A 27,814-nucleotide genomic window follows, 5' to 3' on the forward strand; every position below is an offset into this window, starting at 1 on the left:
ATGTGGAGGGTCCCCCCGGGGGGCCGGTTTTGGAAACGAACCTCAGCCCTGCAGTGGGGGTCGTGGAATGTCACCGTGCCCGGAAGGGTCGGTGGGAGAACGACCCTCCAGGGGTCCCCTCTGCTCTACCTTCCCCTGTTGCCCAAGGCCCCGGGGACGTCCTGCGATGTGACACTACAGAACTCATGTTTGGGGTACAGGTGACGGCCTGGATCGGGGGGCTTGGGGATGGGGTGTTCCAAGGTTGCAGGAAAGAACAGGACTGAACCCCGGATTCCCTGTCTCCGCTTCCGGGCGGCAGTGACCGGCGGCGAGGCCAGGCCGCTGCCCCCGAGCTGGGTGCCCCGTCTGCGGCCTAGCCAGCTCCCGCTAACTCAGATCGCGATGCGTGCCCAATAACGCTCCTGCCCGCTTCCCAAGACCCACGAGGGGCGCGGCCGCCACATCCGGCCCGGACCGGAAGTGCTACAACGCACTTCCGTCCTGAGGGGCCGTTGTCCTCACGGCTTCCGGCAGGGGGCGCTGGGCCCTCCGGAACCAGGCTCTAGCCGTTGGTCCTCGCGCATTCTGGGAGTCGCAGTCCTGCCTTCCTTAAGCCCCAATGCCCCTTAGTTAATTCCGGGCTCTTTTCGCGAAGGAGTGCCGCCATTTCCGGGGAGGGGAGGCTGGGAGGAGAGCGCATGCTTAAGGATTACACGTCCCGATAGGCCTCGGGAGTTGCGGCCCGATGCCTTGTGGGAATTGTAGTTCGCTAGGCGCGGCAGCCACGGCGCTCGGCCGGCAAAGGACTCGGTTTCCCAGAGGGCCGAGCGTGGCGCGAGATGGAGACGGTTGGGCCGCAGTAATCCGGTAGGTTTGTGTCGCGGGGACCCGCCGGTCGCGCCTCGAGGACCCCTCTGTGCGCAGCCTACTGCTCCGGCCTGCTCTGTGTCTCCTGTGCCTCGAGGCCCGTGGCCCCCGAGATCCGGGCTCCCAACGGGGAGCACCTGCTGGGCACGGGGCGAGGCATGGGCACATCCAGGGCAGCAGTTCGGGGCCTGCTTCCGAGCGAGGGGAGAGCGGAAGGAAGCTGGGGGGTCCCGCTTCCGGGGGCCTGGCCTGCCGGTACCCCGGCGCTCAGGGAAGCCCCGGCCCGGCCTCGCAGCCTGGACGCTAGGGCTAGGTCCCTAGCCCTGGGGCTCCGCCTGCTTTTCCCTGCCGAGCCCCCGGAAGGCGCCTCTCGTCTCTGGCGGCCGCGTCCCCGGCGGTGCGGTGGGTAGGAGTGCGGCCCCGGCCGCAACGCGCTGGGTGACGGGCGCAGTGCCAGCTCCGGCGGACCCCGCGGTGCGCTCCGTGGCCCCTTCTCCCCTGGAGGTGCGCCTCGGTTTGGGGAGCTGGGCCCCGGGGGAATGAAGATCGGGCCTGTGCCTTGTGCAGGGCAGGGCCCTCCGAGCCTTCCCGCCCCGGGTCGCCCTGGGCAGGGAGGAGTGGGGTGGGGGGCTGCCCTCTGGGCCTGGCGTCACCCGTGTGCTCAGCCGCGGGAGGAGGGGCTCCCGGAGGTGACCGACACCCCCGCTCCCTGAGGGCTTGGCCCTCGGATGCCCAGGGCCTGGCCGCGGACCCCTCTGGAGCCCCCAGGGCCTCTCCCAGCCGCCCTGCAGGCCACGCGCGTGGGCAGCAGCCTGGAAGGGTCGCACCTGGTCAGAGTGTTGGTGGGGGCGGAGGCCGCCTCTGGCTCCGAGGTCTGGCCCCAGGACCCCCTCCGGCGGCCCCCTTAGTCTCCGCGTTTAGGCGCGGCTTGAGAGGGTGGTTGGGGCTGAGCGGGGCCACGTCAGGGGACCTGCGCCCTGGCCCGTGCCGCTCCTGAGCCGTGGCGCCGCGCTCACGCGTGGCCCGACGGCCGGCTGTCCCTCCCTGCCCCCCTCAGCTCCAGTGGGGCCGCGGAGCAGAGCCGCCTCCACCCAGCAGCCCTCCGGGCTCAGCAGTGCGTCGTGCACCCCGGAAGAAGGAAGAAGGTGAGCGGAGGGCTTTGGGGGGCGGGTGTGATGCGGGGGCAGGGGCTTGAACCTCAGAAGTAAGCCTCGGGGCTGCTGTCGTCTAGGTGTGCTGCGGCCCGGGGACACATGGCCGAGGCGGGCACGGGCGATCCGGCGCCCGGCGTGGAGGTAGAAGGAGGGACGGAGCGCGAGGCCCTGCCTGCCGACGCCGTCTCCCTCAGCGACTCGGACTCAGACCTCAGCCTGCCGGGCAGCGCCGAGCTGGACGCTCTGTCCCCGGGGAGGCTGCCCGGGGGGGCCCAGGGGGACTCGGGCTCGGACGAGCCGCCCTCGCCGCCGCCCTCGCCGCCGCCGCGGGGCCCGCCCACAGCCGCGGGGCGGCCGTTCCACCTGCGGGGCACGAGCAGCACCTTCTCCCAGCGCAGCCACAGCATCTTCGACTGCCTGGAGGGCGCGGCCAGGCAGGCCCTGCCCCCGGCGCTCCCGACCGCCCTGCGCAGCGCGGGGCCCTTCAAGCGGCCCCTGGCGCCCCCGGACCAGCCTCCGGCCAAGTGCGCCGGCAGAGCCGGGCAGGGCCCCGTCCCCGTGAGGGCGCCCCCCGTCCCCGACTACGTGGCCCACCCTGAGCGCTGGACCAAGTACAGCCTGGAGGACGTGGCCGAGGCCAGCGAGCAGAGCAATCGGGCCGCCGCCTTGGACTGCCTGGGCCCCCGCAGCCTGGGCGCCCCCAGCGACTACGCGCCCTCCTTCAACCAGGACCCCTCCAGCTGCGGGGAGGGCAGAGTCGTCTTCACCAAACCCGCCCGAGCGGCCGAGGCCCGGCCCGAGAGGAAGAGGGCCCCGAGGGAGGCCGGGGAGCCGGGCGCGGGCGAGGGCTCCGTGGAGCTGGCCCACCTGGCCGGGGCCGGGAGCCCGGAGGCTGAGGAGTCGGGCTCGCCCGCGGGGGCCCCCCACGGTGGGACCGCGGCGGGCCCCGCAGCCCCGGGGACAGGTGGCTTCCAGAGCAGCAGGAAGCGGAGCAGAGGCCAGTTCCGGAGCAAGGGCGGTAGCCCCGAGACCCCGGGGGCCGAGGCCTGATGGGAGAGGCCGCCTGGGCCTGTGGGCACCTGCGGGGACAGTAAAGGTGTGCAGCGTTCCTCGGGCTCAGTGTCTCTGTGTAGACCGTCTCCTCCAGGGCCAGTGTGGCTGGGGCCTTGTCTGTCCAGCCCCCCGACCGCCTGTCCCACGCGTGAGCCGCCTGACTCGGTGCCACGGGCTCCGGGAGCTTAAATCGCCAGCTGCGTTCATCCGCGGCAGTTCTGGCCAAAAGCACCGAGGGGGCCCCACCTGGGCCCAGAGGCGGGGACGGAGAAGGTGTGGGGGTGCCCCGGAGGCCTGCAGACCGGGGCCGGGGCGAGGGCAGTGGGTGAACTCTCCGAGGAGGCTGGGGAGGGGCGGGAGCAGGGCTCTCCCAGCCGTGGCCAGGCATGCCCCTTGGCTCTGTCCCACCCAGGGCGCGTGTGAAGGTAGCCGGTGTTGGGGGCCTCGTGGCCCAGATCGCTGTGTTTGATGCACTGGGCCGACAGCAGGGGACAGCCGATGGTCCCCTCCATGCTAGGGGAGGTGGCCTGAGCAGGCGCAGCTCCTGGGGCCGCGGTGGGGGGCGGGGACTGGCCTGGCCGGTCCTGCCCAGCAGGGGGAGCTGGGGTGCCCGGACCCCCACCCCAGGGTCTGCGTTGCCCTGCTGGGGGACTGCATCCCCCCTGGGCAGGTTCACCAGGCTCCAGCTAAGGGGCGGGTCAGTGTCGAGGCTGCTGTCGGGGCGCCGCGGTGGGGACCAGCACAGCAGACACTCGGGCACAAGTCTTCATTCTAGCCACTGACATGCCACAAACAGCAGTTTCTCAGCAGGCAGCACAGGTTGGGAAGGGGGTAGGGGTCCCCCCAGCAGGAGGTGGCCCTGCACTGGGCGAGGCTTGCTGTCCTGGTGCGGGCTGATAGGCTCGGAGAGGGGCTGTCCACGGGCCGCTGAGAGTGCGGGATGGTCCCTTTACACAAGGCTGGGACGGTGGGAGTGGGGGAGCAGTGTGCTGCCTGGACCTGGGGTAACTAAGGGCCACAGCCCCCCTGCCCACCCTGGTCCGGGCCAGGGGGCCAGGCTGCGGGCTCTGGGAGAGGCGGGCGCCGTGTGCTGGCAGTCCAGTGGCTCAGGCATCCGAGGGCAGGGGGCCTGCTTCTGGGCACTCCTTGCTACCTGGGTCCCCTCCGTGTTCGGCCAGGGCCGGCCGGCTCCTGGCGCCAGAGTTCCAGGTGTCTGGGGGGGAAGGAATGGCACTCAGCTGCCGGGTGCCCGTGGGGCAGGGCAAGGCTGAGGTGAAGCCTTGAGGGGGTCAGCGAGGTCACACCCCTGCGCCTGGTGGGGTCAGAGGGCAGCTGTTCCACTGAAGACGGTAGCCAGCCTAGGGCCATCGGAGGCCTGGATAGGTCCCCAGCTGCACAGGGGAAGCAGGTGACCCAGCGCGGCCCTGCCCAGACGCGCACTTACGGCGGGGGGTGCTGCCCTGGGCCAGCCTGTCGGCCACGGAGCACAGGAGCGCCGTGCAGTGGTTGACCTGCAGAGGGAGAGGCGTCTGGGGAGGGCCGGGACTGAGCCCCACGGTTCCTGGGACAGCGGGCACCTGAGTCCCTTCCGCCCAGGCCCTGCTGCGCCGGGACCTCCCTTCTGGCTGCCCCAAGAAAGAGGGGGGAGGCCGAGGTGCTAGTGGTGTGTAGAGCACAGTGAGGGGCTTGTGCGGGACCCTCTGGAAAGGGCGCCCTGACTCTCAAGTGATGGTGATGGGCGGGGGCTGACTCCCAGGCCCACCCCACCGCGCCCCACGTGCTGAGCCCGGCCGGGGCGCAGGCGTGCGTGTGAGGCGGGGCAGGGCTGCGGCGGGTGTCCGGTTTGCGGCCCACCTGTGACTCCAGACTCCGGAGGCGCTTGTCTTGCTCCTTCAGGCCCCCAAGGTGCTTGGCTATGACGTCCACCCTGCAGCAGAGTGGGGGTGGCAGGCTGCCGTTAGCGGCACGACACTGAATTTGGGGATTCTCCGGTCCCCTCTCCTGTTGCCCAGCTCTTGGGGTGGGCTTGGGGTCACTGAGGCCTCCCTGGGCACCTGAGTCTGGGGTGCCCTGGCCCTTCCCCTCGCCTCAGACCTGGGCACACAGTGCTGCTGCACCCACCCTGCGTATTGATGGGGGTGCGCACCCCCCAGAGAGTGGGCAGGACAGCCCCACCTGCAGGCAGGCAGGGATGCTCGGCCGAGGGAGGGCTGGGGAGGCACCGCCCTGGGGGCACTTGGAGAGATGGAGGAAGGGCCAGGTTCCACCCGGGGACCCCAGAGCAGGGAGGACACCACGCACAGGGGCCCCTGTGCTGACACAGGACAGGATGGGCCCCGCGGGGCCCTGCCCAGGGTCAGGAGGCCAGGAGCTGGGCCCCCAAGACCTGACCACACCCTGCCCCTCAGCCAGCTTGTTTCCCCAGCCCATCCTGAGCGGCGTGAGAGGGCCACCCCAGCTGTAAGGCAGCCTGACAACCGGCAGTGATGGTGACAGGTCCCGGCGGCAACCTCGCCCCCAGCGCTGTGTAGGACGGGCTCCCCGCACACCTCTGGGCGGTTCTCCGCAGCACCTCCTCCTCGCTGTCCCGCTTCCTCCTCTCCAGCTTGCTCAGGTAGCTCTCCTTCTGCACCGCCTCCCAGGCGACCATCTTCTGGTCCAGGGGTTCCGGCAGGTCTCTCTCTGGGGAGGCCAGGCAGCCACACACTTGGCTAGAGCCAGGCCAGCCTCCAGTGGGGCAGGAAGCCCAGGGCAGCTCAGCTGGAGCCCGCCCCAGGGGTGCCCACCCACAGCACCCCCGCCCCTGCTCAGCGCCGCTGTGCCCATGGCTCGGGACACAAGGGAGAGGTGCGGGGGGGCCCTGCTGCCGGGACCCCCAGGGCCAGCCCGTGCCCGCTGCCCCAGCCCCTCCGCCTGCCCCCGCCTCACCCAGGCGTGCCCGCTGCTGCCCGGCCCCCTTCTGGAAGAGCCCCTTGAGCAGCAGGCTCATGTGGCTGAGCAGGATGAGGGGCGGGGCCAGGGCGGGGCGCCCCTGGTACTCGGCGATGAGGCGGTAGCGCTGGAGCCTCCAGAACGTGTCCGCGTTGCCTTGCACCGTCTGGAACGTGTAGCTATGGGGCCCGGAGAGCCTGAGCGCTGGGAGCCCCTGGGAAGCGGGGGCCCCCACCCCCTTCTCAGGTCGCTCCTTTCTGTGGGACGTGTCCAGAGTGGGGTTCACCCCTCTGCTGTCCTGACACAGCACCGAGCCCTCAGCCTTAAAGACTCAGGCCCGGGGCGGGTGAGGGGGCGCCCGTGGGGCAGGGACCTGGGAGACGCCGGCCACCCGCACCCCAAGCCTCTCCCCGCTCGGGTCCTGGGTCTGCAGGTGAGAGCCGGCCGGCACCAAGGGCACCTGGGCCGGGGTGCGGGGGGCACCTGAACATGGCGATGAGCAGGTTCATGAGCAGCACGTTGGTGACCAGGAGGAAGGTGACGAGCAGGAGAACGGCGAGCCAGTTGGCATAGAGGCTGGGGCAGGCGGGCGGGCCCCCCCGCAGCAGCGGGTGCGTGGAGCAGTTCACGCGGGCTCCTGTGGGGCAAGCCACGCGGTGGGGCCAGGCCCGTGGCGCCAGGCAGCCAGTGGCCGGTGCCCTCGGGCAGCAGCAGCGTCTCCCTGGGGCTGGGGCAGCCGGTGACAGAGGGCGCTGGCTGGCTGGCTGATCAACACCATCCAGGTTTTCTGGGTGTGACCTGGCGTCAGTGCTGAAGTCCCCCCCCATGGAACACCGCAGTCCCCAGCCAAGCGGATGGTCAGCTCTGGCCCCACTTGCCCACGCCTGTCAGGCTGTGGTCTCGGCCAGGGCCCAGGCTCGGAGGCAGAGCCAGGGCCACGGTGGCCACCTCCCAAGGCTCTGCCCAAGGCCAGGTGGGGACCGCTGGGCTGTGCGGGGTGGGCAGCGTCTTGGGCACACAGCTCCACAGGGCTTTTATGCCATTAGCGCCTGTCATGTCCCAGGGAACGTGGTCTGGGGGCAGGCTGAACTCCCGGCCCCCCCAGGGAACGGGGCTCCGCCCCTCAGCCTGCTTCTGTCCCGCTGGGACCAGCCCTGACGCCCGCCCAGCCCACAGGACAGGCGTGGGGAGGCCCGTGGTGGTCCCGGACGCTTGCACCCTTCATGGGCAGAGTGTGGACATGTGCGCGGTGGGCTTTCCCATCCTGTGACTGAGCCCCGGTGCCGGGGTCTGTGTGCCGTGCCCACCCGTGTCCCCACCGCTGTGGCCACATCGTGCCGGGAGGCAGGCCTGGTTCCGTGTCCGTGTCTTCCTCGCTGGGGGCACCCTCTCCTTTCTCCTGAGTTCTCGGGGGTGTGGGCTGCAGCCACGGTCCCTCCGCCCCGCTCTCCTCTCCTGACCCCACACCTCCCTGCCCAGGCTGCCGAGAGCGGGCCCGCAGCGCTGGACGGTGCATTTCTGAAGCTGTGAGTCTGTCTGATAAAGGCGGCTCTGCCGTAACGAGAGCCCCGAGCTTCCCTGTGACTCACCGGGGCCCCGCCAGGCCCGGTGGGACGGTGGACTGTCCCTGCTCCTAGAGCCCAGAGAAGCACCTTTGCCATCACAGCTTGGCCCCAGGGCTCCCTTCCGCCTGGGCACGTGCCGGCCGGGGCTGTTGGAGCCTTGGCTTCCCGCTCCGCCCGCAGCCAGGGGGGCTCCCGGGGGGCAGCCAGGGTGTGACCCAGGAGACGGAGCTTGGTGCACACGCTGCCCTGCAGGACTCTGCCTGCGCGGTCCAGAGGTGTCCGGGCCATCATGCCCCTCGGGGGGTTGGCACGCCCCCTGCCCTCCCCAGGGGGCCGCACACCATACAGCCCCCTACCAGCCCATGGCTGCAGCTGGCCGGGCCAGGGAAGTGGTCCCTGGGGCTGGCGTGAGGATCATGGATCCGCAGGGCAGCAGGTCGGGCTGACTAATGGTCTGGAAAAGTGACGCCGTGGCCCAGCGAAGGGGCCGCGGTGGGAGGGGGACTAAGAAAACAGCCCAAGGAGATGGGCCTCTAGGACACCCCACCTGGGAGGCGGTTTCCATGACAGTGCGGCCCCCGGCCCCCACTTCCTGCCAGCCTGCTGGCTTCAATCACGCGCCATCCCCCTGGCAAATATTTACCGCCGGGTTTTGCCTCATTAGCTGTGGAAGCCGGGGTCAGTCCTGCATGCCCCAGTGCACCTCCATTCCTGCTCCGTGCCCTGGGCGTGTCCCGGGGGGCTGGTGCCCTGCGTCCCTTGTGCTGGCGCCTGGATGCTGGCCAGCCCTCCCCCACTCTCCTCCTCACTGGCCCCGGCCATCCCAGGGCCTGCATGGTGTCCCCACGCCTCACCCCTGGGGTCCCCAGGAAGCCCTGTCCCCATACTGTCCCTAGTATGGAGCCTTCTCGGAGCCTCCCCCAGCCCCCACCTGGCACAGGGGCAGCTTGGAGACCCTGCGCCCTCAGGCCACACAGCCGACAGTAGGTAGGGCACCCACTGGGTGGCCCCAGGAGAAGCAAGAGTGCCATCAGGAAGGGCCCTGGGTGGGTAGGTGACAGGGAGACCCGCTGCCCAGCAGGGTCATGCAGGAGGGCAAAGGCCCAGGGGCGGGGGGCTGGCTCGGGTGATGGTCAGGAGGACGGGGATGGCCCCGCTGCATGTGCAGCACCAACCCGCCCCACCACCTGCAAGGCGGCCCCCGGTGGGAGACCAGTCCTCGCCACTTCGAGGCCTCTGCACAGCCCGGGGGCCCGGGGGCTCGGTGGCCTGGCCCATGTGTGCGTGGGGCCTGGGGGCTGGCCTCAGAGAGTTCCCTGCTTTCAACCAGCTCCAGGCTGGGGTCCCAAGGACCACATGTCCAGGGTCATACAGAAGGAACCGTGGTAAACCAGACCCAGAACACCTGCACTAGGGGGACCCTGCCCCCAGGCCGGCGCTGACCGTCAATTTCATCCAGCGGGATCTGCCCGAAGATCTGCAGGTAGGGCCGGTAGAGCACTCGGCGGAACACCCACTCCAGGCGGCCGTCGTGGGGGTGCAGCAGCGCCTCGGTGGCCACGCCATAGGCCACGAGCCACACGCTCAGGAAGAAGAGGAAGAAGAAGACGTCCTTCATCTGGGGTGGGGGCGGGAGGGGAGCAGCAACAGCCCAGGTCAGGGGGGGGGGCGGGGTCGCTGGGGTCACCATCTGCCCGGGGTGGGGGGGCCCAGGTCAGTGGGGCTCACCATCCGCTCCACGATGATGATCTTGGGGCCCAGCTGCTTGTGGATGGCAAAGATGTGGATGAGGCGCAGCGTGAACACCATGAAGTCGATGGCCAGGACGGTGCGGCCGGCCTGGAACGCCGCGGGCAGCACCCTGGGGTGGGGACAGCATGCTGCGCCGCGCTGGGGCCGGAGCGGGGGCCGGGCTCCTGGGACACACAGCACGGGTGTCCCTCCCACCTGAGGCTGCCCCCGGGCCCCACAGACCTGCAGGTGACACCAACGATGAACAGGAAGATGGCCACCATGTCACACTTGTTCCAGTTGTCCTCCACGTAGAGTGTGAACTTCTTCACCAGGTGCGTGTCCTCGTCTGTGAAGAAGCCCTGGCGCGGCGCCGGGCCGTCCACCAGTGTCTGCCTGGGCTCCCACCCAGGAGGCAGCCCCACCCCGTCCAGGCTCGGGCGCCCCACTGACCTGCCGGATCTCCTCCAGCACCAGGGTGAAGACCCAGAAGTACAGCGTGAGCTCAGCCCCCGAGGGTCCCTGGGGGGGCGGCTTAAAGTCCCCCAGCAGCACGTAGGTGAACAGGAAGAGGAATGCGAAGTACATGACCACGTTCCCCAGGAACACGGTCACCGGAGCGCCCCAGAACTGCCGCCAGCGTGTGAGCAGGAAGGCTGCACGGGGGCCTCGCCGGCCCTGCGTGCCCCCCGCCTCTGCTGGCTCCTCCACCCTGTGGCACAGAGGGGTCACCGCCAGCCATGAGGTGGAGGCCCGGTGCCCACGCGGGGCCAGCCCCTCCGCCCTGGCCTCCCCCTCCAGGCCCTGACCCGCTGCCGGGCCCACAGAGCGGGCTCCTGTCTGCATCCAGGCTGTCCAGCTCCTGCAGGTCCTCCCGGCCCGCGCTTGGGGGAGCCTCCTCACTGCAAGCACAGGGGAGCCTCAGGGCCCAGGAGGAGCACCTGGAGGTGTCCAGCCAGCGAGGAAGTGCGGGGCGCAGGCGGGGGCTGTGCCCAGGGGGACCCACGTGGAGGCCGCCCCATCCCCACCCCCCCGCAGCCCCACTGCACCTGAAGGTGATTAGGTTGGTGAAGACGAGGGCGGGGCAGAGGAAGGCGCCAAGCAGCCGCAGGACAGGCGTCCCCGAGGCCATGTCCCCCCACCAGATCTTGGTCAGGAAGGCCTGAAATGAACACACGGCCGCTGGCCTCCGCTCCGCACCGCTGCCCACCTGCGCCCTGCGCCAGGCGCGCCCCCCAGGACTCGGCGGAAGCCTCACCCCTCCCTGCCCTGACCCCTGGGGTCTCCACCCTGATGGGCAAGGACCTTCACTGCGGCAGGCAGGGCTTGGGGGTCCCGGAGGGCTGAGATGAGGAAATGGCACTTCCGCTGAGGCCCGAGGTGGCCGTGGGGACTGGCCATGGGGCAGGCGGAACAGTGGCCAGGGGCGGAAGCTAAGGGGGAAGCTTCCAGGAACAGAACACCCACTTCCTGTGCCCCCCAGCCCCCAAGGCTAGGACACAGGGAGCAAAGGGAGGCAGCTGCTGACCAGGGCAAGTGGAGAGGTCAGTGGGGCACCTCCGGTCTGCCTGCCAGTGCCCCCTCACGCCCCCCCTGCCTTCTCACCCCCGCAAGCCCCCACTCCTGGAGGCCAGCCACTGGCTCACCTGTACCCCCTCGTGGGCAAAGAAGGCCTTGGTGTCGGCCTCCGTGGCCAGATGCAGGCAGGTGGCCCTGCCCCAGGCGCGGCTGTGGCGCACCAGCAGGGCGAAGGCGCGGTCCTCACTGTTGGCGTAGCACTCGGAGAAGAGGCCTGCGCGGGGCCGGCGCTGGCACCAGAGGCCGAGGCCCCTTGTGCTGGGCTGGGCCCTGCAGGGTGGGCCTCTCCGCCCTGCGCCCACTGCCCAGGGGGCCATCCCCACCAGGCCTGCCTGGGCCCCACACCCCTTCCCGTCCCCTGTCAGGACCTTGAGAACCTCAGCCACCTGGAGTGGCCCTGCCCCGGCCCCGGGGCCAGCGCGTGCCCAGGGGGGCGCTGTGTTGTCAACTAGGTGCCCACGTGCCCCGCTGTTGGGAGGAGCCCCTGGCCCGGCAGGGTCACTGGTGACCCGGGGCCTGCGCTGCGTGGGCCAGTCTGATGCCAGGCGGGACTCACCCAGGGCCAGCTGCTCGTAGGACGCCCCACGCATGGAGCGGTCCACCTCGGCCTCCGTCTCCAGGTGAGACATCTCTCTGAGGATCTTGCAGGCGGCCAGGGCAGTGGCCACGCCCTCTTGGCCCTAGAAGATGGTCTGAGGGGGCTGGCCGGCCACCCGCCCTCCCTGGGGCCCTGGGGAACCCGGGGAGCGTGGCTGCCGTGGCTGCCGTGGCTCACCATGGCCCAGAAGTAGGTGGCCATTTCGTGGCGGCTCTGCAGCACGGCCCACAGAAACAGGTCCCGCCACGGGTCCTCGCTCCTCTGGCTCAGGTCCGGCAGCCACTTCTGGCCGGCGGGCCGCCTGGCTGGTCCCCGCTCCTGGAGGACATGGGGGTCAGCCCTCTGCCGTGGCCCCCGCCAGCCCCCAGCACCCCATTCACCTGGTAGAGGCCACGGCAGGCATCATGCAGGAAATCCTTGAGCACACGGGACACCTCGTGCAGGGAGAAGGCGGGGGGCCCCATGGGGGGCCCCCGGGCCAGTGGCACTGGGTGGCCCTCCTCCAGCTTGCGCTGCAGCAGCGTGAAGAGCAGGCTCTTGGGGGACACAGCCTGGTACAGCTGCTGCAGCCGCCCGTAGGTCAGGAAGTCGGCCACGTCTGCTCCGTGGTCCACAAAGAGGCGCACGAACTCCGGCTTGTTGCTCACCAGCGCGTCCATCATCACCTCCTCCAGGTCGCGGGACTGGAGGCCGCAGCACGAGCCGAGTGGGGGGCGCGGGGAGAGTGAGTGGGGCAGGGGACCCCTTGGCACAGACCCCTGCTCCCGGGCTTGCAGCCTGGCCCTGGGGCTTTAGGGCAGACCTATGACCAAGGGCTGTTCAACGCATCCCATGGCAGGGAAGGGGGACGGCTCAGGGACGCTGAAGAGTGGCCTGACCCCCCTCTGCAATCCCGGGGAGAGAATAGACCATGGCCCTCGGAACACTGCCTGCGCCCGGGCCCTGCCCTCCACTGGCCAGAAGCAGGGGCCCTGGGGGGCAGGGCACCTTCCACTCCACGTCTCCATTGAAGATCTCGCTCTTGGCGATGTCCACGCGGTCCCAGGCCACTGCCAACTTGAGCTCGTCCAGGTAGTCCTGCGCCTTCTGGCTGTGGCTCTTGCAGGCTGCAGGCAGGGTGGGCAGGGGTGAGGGCAAACCCAGGGTCCCTCCAGGGGACTCTTCCAGGGACACGGCCGCTGGACCTCTGCCCTGCTTCGTGCCACTGAATAACAGCAAGGGGGACACAGCATGCAAGTTCCCCGGAGCCCAGGCTGGGAGCCCTGGCAGAAACGCGCCCCATGGCGTGCTGGCAGCATCGGCCCTGAGGCGCGTGCTCGTCGCCAGTGAAAGGCCCCCCGAGCCAACCGTGGGCATGACCGCGTGAGGCCAGGCCTCACCTTTCACCAGCGCCTTGAGGATGACAGTGTCCAGATCCTCGGATCCTTCTTGCTCGAAGTCGTGGACGGTGAGCAGGTGTGGGCGGGAGGTGATGTTCTGCAGCTGGGACCCAGGACAAGGGAGGTGGCCCCAGGGGCAGGGGCAGGCCACTCAGTGTATGAGGCAGGGTCCCCAGCCAAGAGCGCCAGCCTGCCTCACGGTGGGCCCAATACCCCCTGGCGCAGAACCACTGCAAAGTGGGGGCTTGCTCCCAGGCCCCCTGCTCCACGAGGGCCCGGCGCTGGAGCAAACTGGAGCTTTGTGTTAGGAGGGGCTGGGCCATCCGCTGGGGGAGGGGGCAGAGAGCCACCCCAAGGGGCAACCCCGCCCAGAGTGGGGTACGGAGCAGGGAGTGGGGGCCACCTTCTGAACTGGCCTCTGGGGGTTCCTACCAGCTCTGTCCAGTGCAGAATGTCCTCCCAGGAGAAACGCTCGCTGGGGAACTTCTCTCTAAACTGCTCCTCAGCCACCTGGGGCCCCAGGACGTGCGGCTGGCTCAGCAGGGCGGCCAGCACATCCGCCACACCCCCCGAGCCCGTCAGGATGAGCCACGGGGTGGCTTGCTCCATAGCCCGGGACATCCTCTGTGGCGCAGGGAGGCGAAGGGCGGCCGTCAGCCTGGTGCTGTCCTGGCCCCCCCGTCCCCTCCCTGCCCCGTGGGGAGGGTCCTGCAGGAGGCTCCAGACACCCGGGGCCCCAGCCAGGCCGCACCCCCTCCCCCTACCTCCAGGGTGCTGGGGTCTCCATTGACCAGCAGACACAGGACAGGGATCTCAATGCTGCTGGTGCCTGCGGACGGAGCACCCATGAGGGGAGGTCCTCCCATGCCTGGGGTGAGAGGGGAGACTGGGACCCTCCCGCGGGCGGTGGGGGGAGCTCCCAGGCCTCGGCCATCACCCTGCCATGTTTTCGGAGCAAACTCCAGCCCAGAGGCCTTTGCTAGTGCCGTGTGGGCTGCAGGCTGAAACCTGGGGCCGTGTGTCGGAGGCCCTGCCAGCCGGGGACGGACGAGGCCACCAGCCCCATTCCACCCCCCACCCCAGTGTCCACCGTGGCTGCTTGGTGGCTCTGGAAGCATCAAGTCACAGACACACAGTTAGACATCTGGCCCCTGGCAGCGCCGGCCCCGCTCCCAGTGCCCGGCAGCGGTGCCCAGTGCGGCAGAAGCTCTTCACCGCACTGGCAGATGGGCCGGAGGAGCCGCCGGGGAGGCTTGTCCCCCTGACGTGGACCAGAAGTGAGACCAGACCGCCTGGGGTGGGAGGAGCTCCGGCTCCCGGGCAGGGTGCCCTCTGACCCCAAAGGCGCCTGCCGACTGTGAGCGGCCCCCGGTGGGCGTGCCGTCCTGCCAGCGCGGTGCTGGTCAAAGCACAGCTGTCTGTCCTCACCTTTGCAGGATACTCCGCTGATGCGCACCTTACACTGTTTGTAACATCAAGCGATTCTATTTCTTGTTTATAAATATTAATGACGCGCTGGTGTTTCCTGGTAAATCCAGCGCCCCAGCCCCATGGTGGCCGCATTCCTTGGGCAGCACTGCCCTCTGGTGGCTGCATACCCGGTGACCAGGGTCGGGAGATGGGCTTTGCAAAGCGTGCAAACCTCATTTCTTCCCAAGCCCTGAGCACCCAGCCAGAGGCCCCGTGGACATGGGCGGCCACCACTCCTGGGAGGCGGCCCCCAGCTGCCCTCCCCCCACCCCAGCGGGCAGCCCTGCCCCCCAGGCCCCCGTAGATCCCTGGTCTCAAGGCTCAGCTGTGCCCTGTGTCCCCCGGCATCTCCCTGGGTGGCTCACCCCCATAGCTGGTCCTCTGCTCCGAGATGTGCTTCTCCAGTCGCAGCCACAGCTCCGTCGGCCCGTCCCCTCCCCCGGGGGGGCCCGGCTCCACCAGGATGAAGTGGGAGTGGTTGTTGTCCAGGGGACAGAGGGGGCCCTGGCCGCTGCCGTCGCCCATGGGGTAGTGGACCAGGCTGTGCTCCTGGGCCCCGTGCACACCATGAGGCCAGGGAGGGCCTTCTGCCCACGCCCGCTCCCACCCGGCAGAGGGTCCCCCAGAAAGGACTCAGGGCTGCAGCAGGCGCCCCGCACAGGGGCGGAGGCCGTCCTCTGGCCCTGCCTTAGGCCCTGGGTGGGAGCAGCAGCCACGCACCCTGGCCTGTGGGGCAGTGGCCAGGGCAGGCATTGGGGCGCCACCCTGGGCAGGGTCCTTGGGGCCCAGGAGCCCTCCCCAGGCCTGTGCTGCCCCCCGCTGGCCTGTGCTGGGCGCAGAGCTTCCCGAGCCCCTGTCCCCATGGCCTCTCACAGGGCGGCCCTGTAGAGCACCCGCCTCGCCTTTCCCGGCCCGTGGGCCCTGGGCGCAGGGTCTGGTCAGTGCACAGTGGCTGGGCACGTGGCCGCACTCGGGACACGTTTATTCAGGCGCAGAAAGTGCAGAGTGGGGTTGTCAGTCTGCAAGGCCCACTGGGGGTCTCCCTTCTGCCCTGGGCTGGGCAGTACTGGGGGGCTGTGACCCCGTCCTGGCTCTGGGGCTCACCTGGGCATCGTCCAGAAGCCGGCGGTGCAGCACCCGGCCCAGGGAGGCGATGCCAACGGCCACCACGCGGGCCCTGGTGGAAGTGCTGGCCAGCGCGTGGTCACGCACCGCCTGCCCCACGTACCGGGCGAGGCCCACGCGGAGTGCGCTGGTCAGGATCCAGGCGCCTGCAGGCGGGGGCGGGGCTCACTGTGCTGGGGGCCCCCAGGAACCCCAGGGCCAGCCACGGCGCCCCTCTCCCCACAAGGCCGCTGGGGGGCCGTCCCCGCCCTGGTGCGGGGCCTGAACCAGGGCGGGGTTCCTGAAATGGCCCAGCCACCAGCCCGCCTGGCCACCGTCACTGCTGTGCTGACGGGGCTCAGCGCCCCTCCCTGTGCTAGGCTCCCTGCAGACCCAGCCGCCCGAAGACAAAAGTCTGTGGCGTGATTCTGACCCCAACAGGTGGCCGGCCAGGGTGGCCCCTTGGGGAGGGGGGCAGGAGCACCCCATGTGCGGCAGGTGTAGAAAGACTTGCTGTCCCCAGGGCCATCTTGCTGAGGCCTCTGGGCCCTACAGGTGGACAGGCCAGGCTTCTGCCCACAGGGTGGACAAGATGCTCCCTAGGGGGCCCCTGGGTCCCTGTGCTGTCTCCCCAGGAGCTGTCCCTGTCCCCACTGCAGTCGTGGGCACCATCGCCGGGGGAGGGGTGCCGGAGCCAGCGGCTGGGCATCGGGGGGCTGTGGGGGCCCTAGGGCCCGGGACCTGGTGGGGCCCCACCTGTGCTCTGAGCTGCTGTCACCAGCCCCTTGCGCAGGACGTCCCGCAGCCGGGACTTCATGGTGAAAGGCTGCTCCGTGCCCACCAGGGACACCACGAGGTTGGGGGCTGGCAGGTGCCACTCGGCTCTCAGCAGGTCGAAGAGCGCAGAGGGGGCCGCGCTGCTGGGCACCTTCACAAACTGCAGGGCAGGGGCACAGGAGGGGCCGGGGCATGGGGGACGGGGCGGGGCTGCAGCCTTGGCCTGCCGTGGGACCCAGGTGGCCCTGACCCCAGCCCGGGCCTTGCCTCTGCTTTGAGGACAGGTGAGAGCTGGGTGGGGGAGGGTCCTGGGTGCCCTGCAGGACAGCGGCCCTGGGGAGGGGAACAGGCAACGGGAAGCAGGGTCCAGGGGCCTGCGATCACGTGGAGCTCGGGCGCCAGGTGTGGGGTCGGGGGGAGGCTTACCCGGCCTCGCTTCTTCCCAGACCCTCCGAACTCAATCTCGCCCCAGCTCAGGCCTGGCCTGCACCCGTCTCTCGAAGGCCCGGGGCTGCCAGGGCAGGCGCCCCCTGCATCCTGCATGGGGGCCTCTCTGCAGGGACAGAGGACATGAGGGGCGAACCCAGCCTCTCTCCCTGCTGGAGGCGGGGGGGGGGGGGGCTGCCTACCAGGGAAGCCCCCTCCCCAGGGACAGGCAGGCGGAGGGCCCCTCCCACTGCCCGAGCCCCAGCGTTGCGGCCTCATCCTCCGTCCACGCTGCCCCTGAAGCTCCATGCAGCAGGGTGGGGGTGGGGGACACATCCTGGCCCCTGCACCCCTCCCCTGACCCCACTGCTCACCCCTCCCCAGGCACGTGGGACCCAACACTCCTGTTGCCACTCCTGCGGAGGCTTGGGTGGGCGGTGTCCTGGAAATCCGGAAAGACCTGTCAGAAGTGTCCCACACTGCAGGACACACAGCCCCCCACCTCACACCCCTGCTGGCCCAGGGCAGGGGTGGAGACCCCGGTGTGTCTGCGCCGGCCAGGGCCTGGGGAGGCCAAGGGGAGCGGGAGGGAACACGGCTGCTTGCCCGGGCGGGCCCTGGAGGTCCCTGGGGGACGGCTCTTGACCCCGCACCCCCACACCCCCAGGGCTCTTCCCATCAAGTTCCTGCCCCACCCCTGGCGACCCGCCTCATGGCCAGTGCCACACCCACTACCTCCCTGCAGCCCCAAGGGGTCCTGCTGCCGCCTGAGACCTGGAGGGCCAGGGGCCCTGGACGGGCCTGTGACAATGAGTGGCAGCCCACCAGCCTGCCTGGCTGCTAGCACCTGCTGTACCTCTCTGACCTGCTGCCCGGTGTCCCCTCCCTCCACTACAGCCCCGGCCCACGGCCACCATGCTTCCCCGGGGCTCCCTGCCGCCCCGTGGCCTCCACGTCCTGCCCCTCAAGAGCTTCCTCTGTAGACTCGGGGGGAGTGCATCACTCCTGCACCCCCTCCCAGAAGCCAGTGCCCACACGTGAGCAAAGGTGTCCCCAGTGGGGCCCTGGGTTCCGGGAGACCCGAGAGGCCCCCGCGAGGCCCACCTGTCATGCTCGGCCCCCTGGCTGCTCCACAGACGCCCGGTCCCACCCGGGTGCTGGTGCCTTCCCCATCCCACTGAGCTGCCTTCCCAGCTTCCGCCCATCACCTGCCCGGCCCTCTGCCCCCTCTGAGTGGAGACTTCCCGCCAGTGGCTCCCGTGCACGCAGGAGGGGACGGTGGCAGGTAAGCAGGACACCCGAGGGCAGGACAGGATGTGCATGGCCACCGTCCCCACACTGCATCTCCCCAGGTGTGTGCAGGTCCTAAGTCCCAGGAATGGGCATGGGGCCTTTTGTGGGAATAACCTCTTTGCAAGATGAGGCTGTTAGGACAGGCCTTCGTCACCCAGGGACTGGAGGCCTTCGAAGAAGAGGGCAGGAGCGTGTGACCGTGGAGGCAGAGAGGGAGGGATTCGGCCTCTGCCCAGGGCCCCACGGGCTGGCCAAGGCAGGAAGGAGCCTCCCCGAGAGCTTCCAGAAGGAGAGGGGCCCTGGAGCCCTGGCCTGGGGACTTCCGGTTTCCTACAGTGAGGGGATCCCTGTCTGCTGTTTTTGAGGTCATTTGTGACAGCTGCCGCAGGACACCCACTCAGAGGGCCATGGTGGGTGGGCCAGCGGGTGCCGGTGCCGCCCTGGGTCAGGCCCAGCTTCCCACTGGCCGTGTGGCCACACGGTCCCGCCCGCCCCTGTGTCTTGCCGCCTGGCCCCGAGGCTTTGGTCCCCTTGGCCTGGGACCCAACCAGGGGCGGGTGGGGGTGAGGGATGCAAACCCTCGTCTCCCCTCCCCCAGACCAGGAACTGGGTGCCCGGGCTGCAGGGCTCTGGGATTTGAATATGGCCTTTTCCAAGCTGGTGATTGCTGCTTTTTAATACACTGGCTGGTGTCTGGGGACAAGGAGCGTGTGTGTTGGTGGGGAGAGGCAGGGGACAAGACAGGAGTCCCGTAGGAGTGTTGGGGGGCAGCTGTAACGAAGCCCCACAGATGGGGCACTCAGGTGTCCCAGGGCCACACGGCCTCTGGAGGCTCCAGGGAGGGCCTTTCCTGCCCCATCGATTCGGGGGCCCCAGGTGTTCACTCCTGGGCTGGTGGCCGCACCCCTCCCGCCCCTCCCGTGGCATGCCTGCTCTCCTGCTGGGGACCCCATCGCATAAGAACTGCCACATCAGCCAGGACCCTCGCTCCAAACAAGGCCGCATCCTGAGGTTGTGGCTGGATGGCTCTCAGGGGACACTGTTCAACTGGAAGTCCAGGTCGCGAGGTGGGACAGGGGGCCCACAGGGACAACCCTCGTTCCCCCTGACGGTGCTGGCCTGCCTGGCCGTGGGGGGCGCCCGTGCCCCAGGCAGGGGTGCACCGCCCTGCATGCCCCCCACCAGGGTGTGTATGGGCTGGGAGTCCGGGGCCTGGACAGCACCCACGTGCTCATCCCCGTGAGCCTCAGGTGGGCTGGTGCAGAGAGGAGGCCGGGTGGGGACGCCCAACCTGGGGGCGGGCTGGGGGTGCTCCCAGGCCTTTCCTCGCCTATGGGGCAGCGGGTCCCAGGCAGGAGTGTGGAGGGCGTGGTGCAGATGCCAGGCAAATGGGGCCACCAAGGGGAAGGTGACGCAAATGAGCGGGATTTGCATGAGGGGTGTGTGTTTTCCCGTATCCCCCTTGTTCCTGGAGGGGGAGGGGGCAGTGGGGCAGCTAGGGTCAGATGTGCCCTGGGCTGGAATCCTCCCCCACCATCTGGAGAGGAAAGATGGGCAAATAAATGTTCAGCCCCAGAAGCAAAGGTCTCTGGGGGGTGGGGCACGGCCATGTGAGAAAGGGCCTCATAGCTGGCAGGGCCCCCCGCGTGAGCACCCCAGCCCCTCTCCCTGAGGTAAGGAGAAGGCCCCAACCAGCCCCACTCAGCAGACTAGCAGTTGGCACGGTGGTCCTCCCCGCCCAGCACAGCTCAGGGGTCCCCCTGGGCCAGGCATGGGTCCGCGTGCAGGACGGGGTGGTGAGGGCACACAGCCCCCCCCGGGCCCCACCCCGCTCTGCCCCGGGCATTTCTCAGCCTCCTGCACCACAGTCCCAGGCCCTGAGCCCCGACCTGCCTCTCCCAGCTGCTGGGCACCCTGGACTCAGGGTAACTGGGTGCTTCCTCCCCTCCTGCCCCCTGCCCTTCCTGCCCAGGAGGGGCACCCCCATCCCTGCCCCCAGCTGGGAACCGACGGCGGGGGGCACCTACCTGCCTGCTTTCTTCCTGGCACCCCGACATGCTGCCGCCGGCCCAGGAGCAGGGTGAAGGCTGCCCAGCGCAGAGGGCACCTGCCAGCCAGTCTGCTCCTCCCCTGCCCCCGCCCACCGCGCCCGCCTCCGGTGGGGTGGGGAGCATCACGGCCTGGCCTACAGGCTGCTCATGCCAAAGCCCGTGGTGACCCGAGTGGGGGTGGCTGGGCCACTTCTTACCATTTTCCCCGTGGGCTGTGCCCAGAGCCCAGCCATCTTTCCCTGACATGTCTCGGTTTTCTGTCCAGCCTCAGTTTACCTCTCCAACAAGTGGGACCAGCGGGCCCCAGGGTGTGCAGCTCGGTGTCCCACGGAGGACCTGTGGCAGAGGCAGCCCCTCCCCCTCCGGGGGTCCTGCAGAGCCATGAGGCCCCCTGGGCTAGTATCGTCCTCGGAAGGTGGCACCGTGGGCACACACAGACCCCGTCCCTTCCCCCACGGGCAGGACGGGTCGATGGGGAGTGTGGCCCCTGAGACCCCGGCCCTGGCTCCTTACCCACTCTGGGAGCCATGGGCCACACACAGCAAGACGGCCTGGATGATGCTTGTATGTGCCCCTCCGCGAAGAGACCCAGGGCCCCTCCCAGCGCCTCTCTGTCCCCTGAGTTCGGGCAGGGGTGGGGGCCGGGACCGGTCCAGGACCTGGGCTCCGGAACCCCAGTGTCCTTGCCAGTCTGGCCATCCGGCCACCAGAGGGCGCCCAGGACCGTGGGCAGAGTCGGGATGGGCTGGAGGCAGGCGCAGTAGAGCCCTGGCGGCTTTGTGCCGGGATGCGGGGCTCCGCTCTCCCCACAGTGGCCAGCCGAGGGCTGCGCACACGCAGGAGCTTCCCCTGGAGTCCGGGCAGGAGAGGGGCACCCGAGAACCCTCAGGAAATGCCAGACTGTAGCAAAATGGGGCTCCAGGGCAGGGAGGCCACAAGCCTGCAGGCCAGGCCTGAAGGAAAGAGGCCGATCCTGGGGACCCTGGTGGGGCCGGGGTGCCTCGCTGCAGGCCTGTGGAGACTGCGGGGATGCGGCCACAGTCCGTCCCTTCATTCCAGCCCTGCCCTCTCCCTCGGAAGTCCCTCCCGGGCGGCCCCAGCCAGTGCCAGGCTGTGTCCCTGCCCTGCCTCCCACCCTCCGTGGCTCCCTGTCACTCCAATGGAAAGCCCGCACCAGCCCGCAGCCCTGCCCCCACCGCCGCCTGCCCCCCACCGCGCCACCCAGCCACCCAGCCTTCCGCTTGCTCCGTCGTCCAGCCTGAGAGCCTGGCCTTCTGCGGCCCTGAGCCCGGCCACACCGGGGCCGTAGGCTGCCCGCCCCGGGCCTCTCTTTCCCTGTACCTGGTGTCATCTGTCGGTGAGCCTGACCCTCGGAAGGGACTTTTCATTCCTCCCTGAACCCGTTGGCCACAGATGTTCAGCGCTGCCCCGGGGCCCAGAACCACCAGCCGCTGGAGAAGTGACCCGAGGCGTGAGTGAGTGAGTGAGGGGCGGCGGTGTCCACGTGTGAGCTGCGTGTCTGGACGGGCCCTGGGACCAGTGGGCGGTGGGGCCGGGTGGCAGGACGGGCACGGCTGGGGCTCCGCTGCCTGGAGTCCGAGGTGCCCAGGGGCCGTCTGTGTCCACTGACACCGTGTGGAGGGGTGTCCACGCTGGCCTGTGCGCCGGCTTTATTTATTTTATTTGCTTTTTTAAAAGAGATTTTATTTATTTATATTTAGAGAGAGGGGAAGGGAGGGAGAAAGAGGGAGAGAAACATCAGTGTGTGGTTACCGCTCATGCGTGCCCCCTACTGGGGACCTGGCCCGCAACCCAGGCCTGTGGCCTGACTGGGGATTGAACCGGAGACCCTTTGGTTCAAAGGCCGGTGCTCAGTCCACTGACCCACACCAGCCAGGGCTGTTTACTTATTGTTTTAACCCTCCCCTGGGGACATTGCTTTTTAGACAGAGAGGAAGGAAGGCAGAGAAACATCTAATGCAGGTACCCAACCGGGGGTCGCACATACCTGGACCAGGGATGGAACCTGCAACCTAGGTATGTGCTTTGACTGGGAATTGAACCTGTGACCTTTCAGCGCACGGGACAATGCTCCTACCAATGGAGCCACACCAGCCAGGGCCCGGCTTTATTTTTAGCTGCCTCTCTCCCCTTTGCCACAGACGGCCCCAAGGCCAGCGCCACACTGGATGGGACTGAGTTCACATGATGCTTCCTTCGGGCAGGAGGCCGTGCCCGGCGGAGTGCGGGTCCAGCCCCCTCCATCCCAGGCCTCTATCCTGGGACACAGATCTTGTCAGCCACAGCCACCCACTGGTCTTCTGCCACCAGCCCAGGCCTGTAGGGTGGGAGGGGCAGGGCCTGCAGTGCATGCTGGGGGCCATGGAAAGTCTAATGTGCAGGCAGATTTCAGCCCTCTGACCTCCTCTGCTCCCTGGTCTCATAGAACTGAAGCCAAGACCCCGAGAGGGCCAGGCCCGCCCGGGTCTCCCTGCTGCATGGGACCTCCTCTGCTGCCCTGGCAGGCTCTGCAGGACGGGGTCCCCGTTCGTGGCTCTGGGCTGATCCAGGCACCCTCAGACGGGGCTGAGAGCCAGTGGGCCTCTCTGTTGAAGAGGCAATGATGTGAGCAGCCCAGACTTGCCACCCCTCCCTACCCCAGTGGGGCAGACAATCCCTGCTCCATCCCCAGCCTCAGGTCTTCTGCAACCCTACCCATGGGGCTCAGGGGACCCAGGGGACCCAGCAGCCCCTCCTTCCTGCAAGGCGTCCCACGGTTCTGCAGCTGTGCCTCGTGGGTACTCTCCCTGCAGTGACCATCGGGTTCCTACAAGGCCTGCATCCTGCGTCCAGCAGGTGGACCTGGTCTGTGACCTCCGACCCCAGGGGCTGCAAAGGGAAGGGCCAGATGGTGGGTGGCAGCGAGGCATCTGGTCCTTGGCCCCATGGGCAGTGCCTGCCATCGGCTACTCCTCTGCCCGGTGCTGGTCCTTCCACCAGCCTGGGAGGAGGTGTCGACACCACAGATGTGGTGATAGAGCCTGAGACCAAGGGGGCGCTGAGCCAGGACGTGGGACCCCTCCTCCCCTCCCCGGCCACCTTGTCCCAGAGCTGTCGGGGGCTCCAGGAGGGGAGCTGAGGGTGCCTGGCAGTCAAAGGGCAGCGTGCAGGTATGGAGTGCCTCCCTCGGCCTCACGCTGGCTGTCAGAGCAGATGTCAGATGTCAGCGTGGGAGCGGGGCGGCCCCAGACCCCGGGAGGGCTCTCCATGCGTTCCCGCGTCCCCTGTGGTCCCCTGTGTGTGCCCCAGCTGCTATTGCCTTTGCGGGGGTGGGGCCGTGCTGCCGCCGCAGTGACGCCCTTAAGAGCTGTGGGCCCCGTCCCGATGTGCAGTGGGGACAAGCGCAGCACCGCCTCCGGGGCCTGTGGGGCAGGGAGAGCTCGTAGCACAGAGCCTGGTGTCCTCGGCACCCAGTGTGGCCGCTGGTGCCCTGAGCTTCCAGTGAGTACCGTGTGCAGGCCAGCTGGGGTGTGCATGTCTGTGTGTGTGTGTCTGTGTGTGTGTCTGTCTATGCGTGTCTGTGTCTCTGTGTGTCTCTGTGTGTGTGTCCATGTGCCTGTCTCTGTGTGTTTGCGTGTGTGTCTGTGTGTGTGTCTCTGTGAGTGTGTGTGTGTCTGTGTATCTCTGTGTCTGTGTGTGTGTGTGTGTCTGTGTGTGTGTCTGTCTATGCGTGTCTGTGTCTCTGTGTGTCTCTGTGTGTGTGTCCATGTGCCTGTCTCTGTGTGTTTGTGTGTGTATCTGTGTGTGTCTGTGTGTGTGTCTCTGTGAGTGTGTGTGTGTCTGTGTATCTCTGTGTGTCTCTGTGTGTGTGTGTGTGTGTGTGTGTGTGTGGACCTGTGTGGACCCACAGGCTCTTGCCCTGCAGGTTCGGCTAGGGCTCGCAAATGTGGGCATCAGACCAGCGGGCCCCCAACCCTACTGGCCCTCAGCTGCCCACTGCCCCTTTCCTCTGGGCCCCCAAGAAGGCTGAGAAGCCAGTTCTCCCTTTCCTGGGGACTGCAGGAGAGAGGGGGTGTTTCAGTTCATTAAGCTACAGGCATTGAGGACCCCCACCCCATTCGGTCAGACCCCTCTGTCCACCCCGCTCTTCATCAGCCACCTGGCCACCCTTGGCTCGCTGTCATTCCACAGATTTGCTCAGCGACTTCTGTGTGCCAGCACTGTGCTAGGTGTCAGGCCAGACACAGACACACAAAAATAAAAAAATAAGAAGTAGAGAAAGACAAAAATTTCTAAAATGGTGTGGAGAAAAATAAAGCAGGAGGGAGCCAGTGATTGGAGGGTTTATTTTTAAGCGGGCTGGGCAAGGGCCACCTTACTGGGAAGGTGCCGTTTGTGCAAATCTCTGGAAGAAGGGTGGTCTGCCTGCCTGCCAGGCACTCGCCTACCCACCCCACCCACTCAGACACCCACCCATACTTCTACCCACTCATGACCACCCACCCACCCATCCATCCATGAATCCATCCATCAGTGCATGGATCCATTGATCCAGCCATTCACTCATCCATCTGTCCATTTGTCCATTGATCTGTCCTTCCATCCGTCCACCCACCCATCACCCACCCATCCCTTCACCCCTCCATTCACCCACCCAGCCACCCACACGCCCACTCCTCTCTCCAGTCAACACTCACCACCTGTGAGCTGCTCCTGGGCTCCCGGGCACGGGGTCGGAGCCAGCCCTCAGGGCGTCCACTTGCTCTTCCACAGGCCCTGCATGCCGCGGTGGGGGGCTGGGGGCAGCATAGCACATGGGGTGTCTTGTGGTCCCCCCAGGCTGTGTGTCCCACAAATAAGATCACTATCCCCAGAGGCAGGGCCTTGGCTCCCGCTCCCCTGGCCTCCCCGCGCCGCCGTTCCTGGGAAGGCTGGGAACTCAGTGGGCGCCCAATAAATCCCGGCAGCTGGCCAACTCACCCTGGGTGCCCCTCCTGCCCCACTCACCCCATTCTGCACCGCAGCCTCCCTGCCAGCCTGTGGCCTGACCTGCTCAGCTGCCCCTCCAAGGCCACTCTGCCCGGGCCCGGCCTGGGTTTGGGCTCTGTGATGGGCCCCACAGGCTGGGCAGCCCGACAGCCCCCGTGCGGCACTGGACAGGAAACTGCCCACCAGAGGACCGGGGACAGGCCACCTAGCCCAGGTCCCGTCCTCCACTCTCCAAGGAGTCAGGGACTCCCACCTGACTCTCCAGCAAGGAAAGGCCCGCTAGCTTCTCAGACACCCTGACGCGTGCCGCCCGGGCCCCTTGGATACGAGGCCGCCTGCTTCCTGGAAGGGTCCACTGAGGGCCACGCGTGGAGGGCGGTGGCTGTCTCTCGGGCAGGGGACCCGAGAGGTTTGGGGAAGTCTCAGGCCTTGGTGATAAGAACAGGAGTGTGTTGGCCCCAGCCCTCGCTCCCCAGCCTGTGCCGGGCAGGCGTGTGCCCCGAGGGTCTCGCCTGGCTTACCGAGCCCCTGACTTCCGGTCTCAGGTCACACGGGGACATGAAGGGCTAGGGTGAGTGTCCCAGGTGCACGTTTGGGGGCTGATTTCACAAAGAGGGCTCTGGACCGTGCGCCCTTACGCAGCTGGACCCGCGGCCGAGGGGAATTCACATCTTTGTTCTTCAAGTAGCTGGTGCGGATTCCCAGCAAAGACGCCACACGGTGGAACTTGACCTTCCTGCCCGAGAGACCGCCCCTCGGGGCTCCTATAGCCGGCCTGGCTCCAGGGGACTGTGGATTCCTCTGGACACCCACTCGGAAGGGGAGGGACACTCGGTGCCAGTGGGAGGGTGGCCGAAGGGGACCAATGGGCAGCGCTGTCCACGGCGCCCTTCCCGAAGCAAGCCCGCCCCTCCCAGCAGCCCCCAACTTCGGTCCACCTTGAACCTGACCTGGACAGCTGAGTCTGAGTCCCAGAGGGTGTCTGGGAGCGGCTTCCTGTCCTCTGGGCCGGCCCCTCGGCTCTCTGGGAACCTCGGAGGAGGGACGATGTGAGGTGACCTAACCTCGGACCAGAGAGAACATGCGGCGCCCCCACCCCGCCCCCCGGGGCCTGCGCTGGGAGGGTGAGCACGGGTGTGTGACCCTGCACGCAGGGCGGCTGGCCTCGACCCCACAGAATGGGGGTGGGCGTGGGAGCAGAGGGCTGTTGGCGAGGTGCCCCTGAGGGAAGGGGAGAGCAGCGTTTCTAGAATGTTTTGAGGCCCGGAGGCAGCCAGTGGGTCGGAGATCCCGGGATGGGGATGGGGGTTGTCTCAGGGAGATCCGTCAGCATCCTTGTCCAGGACCCCAGTCTGTGACAGGTGTCCCCAGAGTGAACTCGGGCCCGTGCAGGCCCTGGGGATGGGCCTTCAGGCAGGTGGCGCTCTCCTAAATGGAAGGGGGAGCCGGTGGCTGCATCGGGCCCGATGCCCACCAGTGAGCAGGCCTGGCCCTGTGTCCTGCTTCCCTGGGCCGGCCCCGCCCACCTCTCCCCGCCCCGCCCCCTCTCCCAGCCCCGCCCACATCTCCCAGCCCCGCCCCCGCCCCGCCCCGCCCCTTCACTCTAGTCCCTTCCTCGCTGAGCCCAGCCCTGCCCAGCCCCCTCTCCCAGCCCCGCCCACATCTCCCAGCCCCGCCCCGCCCCCTCTCCCAGCCCCGCCCCGCCCCGCCCCCTCTCCCAGCCCCGCCCACCTCCCCCAGCCCCGCCCCTTCACTCTAGTCCCTTCCTCGCTGAGCCCAGCCCAGCCCGCGTCCCTGCACCTGTGCACCTGGCCGCCCTCCCTCCCTCCCTCCCTGAGCCCGCCCATTGTCCGCAGTTCCCCCCAGGTCTCCCACCAGCCCCTCTGAGCTTGCAGAGACCTCCAAGGGACCTTTCCAGCCTCTCCGCTGCTGCCGTGTCCCCAAGCTGAAAGGACCAAGACCCCCGCGCAGCCCCTGCACAGCGCAGACGGCCCCTCCAGAAGCTTGACCGTATTCACCACCAATGCAGAGGCGGCTGGTTTATCTCCACCCCGCCTCCTGGCCCCTCCTTGTGGATTATTGATACTGTTCTTATCGATAAATGGGCTACTTGTGGCTGTCTGATAGCATATTCAGCCTCTGGGGGCCGTTCTGGCTGTTTTAGTCTGCCGCTAACACAAATAATGTCGCAATGAGTAAACAGCCTTGTGTACAAGTCATCTTCTGTTTCCCCTCGTCTCCTTGGGTCGGGTCCTGCGTGGGAGCCGACCCGCTGGGCCCGGTGGAAGGTGGTTTTTGTTAGTGCGGCCGGCCCGCTTCCCACCGCTGACCTTCGTGCACACCTGCTTCCCCCCGGCCTCGGCCCTGGAGCCTGCGGTCAAAGGCCCGGACCTTCCCCACCAAGCCGGTGGGCGGCACAGCCCAGTGCCCTTTCAGCGTACGTTTTCCTTGTTACAAAGGACAGAGACTTCTTGCTGTAAGTACCAGGACCAGGACCCCTTGTTCTGTGGCCGGGCCACACCGTTTGCTCCCTTTTCCACAAAGCTCTCATCTTTCTTGGTTTAATACTTTATTTTTTTTTAATAACGTATTTATTTATTTTTAGGGAGACGGGAAAGGAGAGAGAGAGGGAGAGAGACATCACTGTGTGGTTGCTTCTCACTCGCGCCCCCAACTGGGGACCTGACGTGCAACCTAGTCATGTGCCCCGACTGGGGATCGAACCAGCGACACTTGGTTCACCTGCAGATGCTCAATCCACTGAGCCACATCAGCCAGGGCACATCGTTCTCGGGTTAAGATGGTCCTTATGTGTCACTGCTGGGAGTTCTTTGCACTCTTACCTGGCTGCTCTCAGCCATTGCCT

The 27,814-nt window shown here is 68.0% G+C and overlaps 2 protein-coding genes and 1 long non-coding RNA gene across 4 annotated transcripts; 2 read left to right on the forward strand and 1 right to left on the reverse strand.

The window, feature by feature from the left end:
• The first annotated feature begins 2,046 nt into the window (after nucleotides 1-2,046).
• Nucleotides 2,047-3,112, forward strand: TSSC4 (tumor suppressing subtransferable candidate 4). The gene has a single exon (XM_090267418.1). The coding sequence runs from the start codon at nucleotides 2,103-2,105 to the stop codon at nucleotides 3,051-3,053; it is 951 nt and encodes a 316-aa protein (XP_090123544.1). The 5' UTR covers nucleotides 2,047-2,102; the 3' UTR covers nucleotides 3,054-3,112.
• Nucleotides 3,113-4,162: 1,050 nt separating this feature from the next.
• TRPM5 (transient receptor potential cation channel subfamily M member 5) lies at nucleotides 4,163-17,050 on the reverse strand. Its single transcript, XM_090291696.1, has 25 exons — nucleotides 16,990-17,050; nucleotides 16,616-16,742; nucleotides 16,169-16,349; nucleotides 15,413-15,579; nucleotides 14,674-14,857; nucleotides 13,603-13,667; nucleotides 13,271-13,462; nucleotides 12,839-12,941; nucleotides 12,447-12,565; nucleotides 11,840-12,142; nucleotides 11,637-11,777; nucleotides 11,418-11,541; nucleotides 10,930-11,075; nucleotides 10,333-10,445; nucleotides 10,093-10,185; nucleotides 9,737-9,995; nucleotides 9,527-9,645; nucleotides 9,281-9,413; nucleotides 8,996-9,170; nucleotides 6,471-6,624; nucleotides 5,985-6,166; nucleotides 5,606-5,738; nucleotides 4,824-4,983; nucleotides 4,501-4,567; nucleotides 4,163-4,269 (listed from the first exon to the last, which is right to left on the reverse strand). Exons 2-25 carry the CDS (start codon nucleotides 16,730-16,732, stop codon nucleotides 4,163-4,165), a joined length of 3,537 nt encoding a protein of 1,178 aa, XP_090147822.1. The 5' UTR covers nucleotides 16,733-16,742; nucleotides 16,990-17,050.
• A 4,291-nt stretch (nucleotides 17,051-21,341) lies between these two features.
• Nucleotides 21,342-26,946, forward strand: LOC150017353 (uncharacterized). Of its 2 annotated transcripts, none has more exons than XR_016509151.1 (3): nucleotides 21,342-21,438; nucleotides 21,906-21,996; nucleotides 26,805-26,946. It is a non-coding gene; the product is annotated as an uncharacterized LOC150017353 (long non-coding RNA). The 2 variants fall into 2 exon arrangements; XR_016509152.1 differs by lacking the exon at nucleotides 26,805-26,946 and adding an exon at nucleotides 22,122-22,289.
• Nucleotides 26,947-27,814: the final 868 nt, after the last annotated feature.

Source organism: Furipterus horrens, unplaced genomic scaffold (assembly GCF_987537825.1).
Source record: "Furipterus horrens unplaced genomic scaffold, mFurHor1.1.pri manual_scaffold_2, whole genome shotgun sequence".
Taxonomy (NCBI): Eukaryota; Metazoa; Chordata; class Mammalia; order Chiroptera; family Furipteridae; genus Furipterus; species Furipterus horrens.

Excerpts from the sequence above, each read along its gene's own strand:
- TSSC4 (XM_090267418.1), top strand. The coding sequence starts at position 2,103 with ATGGCCGAGGCGGGCACGGGCGATCCGGCGCCCGGCGTGGAGGTAGAA.
- TRPM5 (XM_090291696.1), bottom strand. The coding sequence starts at position 16,732 with ATGCAGGATGCAGGGGGCGCCTGCCCTGGCAGCCCCGGGCCTTCGAGA. Across the intron at positions 11,076-11,417 it reads CTACGAGCAGCTGGCCCTGG|GCCTCTTCTCCGAGTGCTAC; the intron begins GTGAGTCCCGCC and ends GGCCCCGCGCAG. Across the intron at positions 4,568-4,823 it reads GGCTCAGCACGTGGGGCGCG|GTCAACCACTGCACGGCGCT; the intron begins GTGGGGTGGGCC and ends CTCCCTCTGCAG.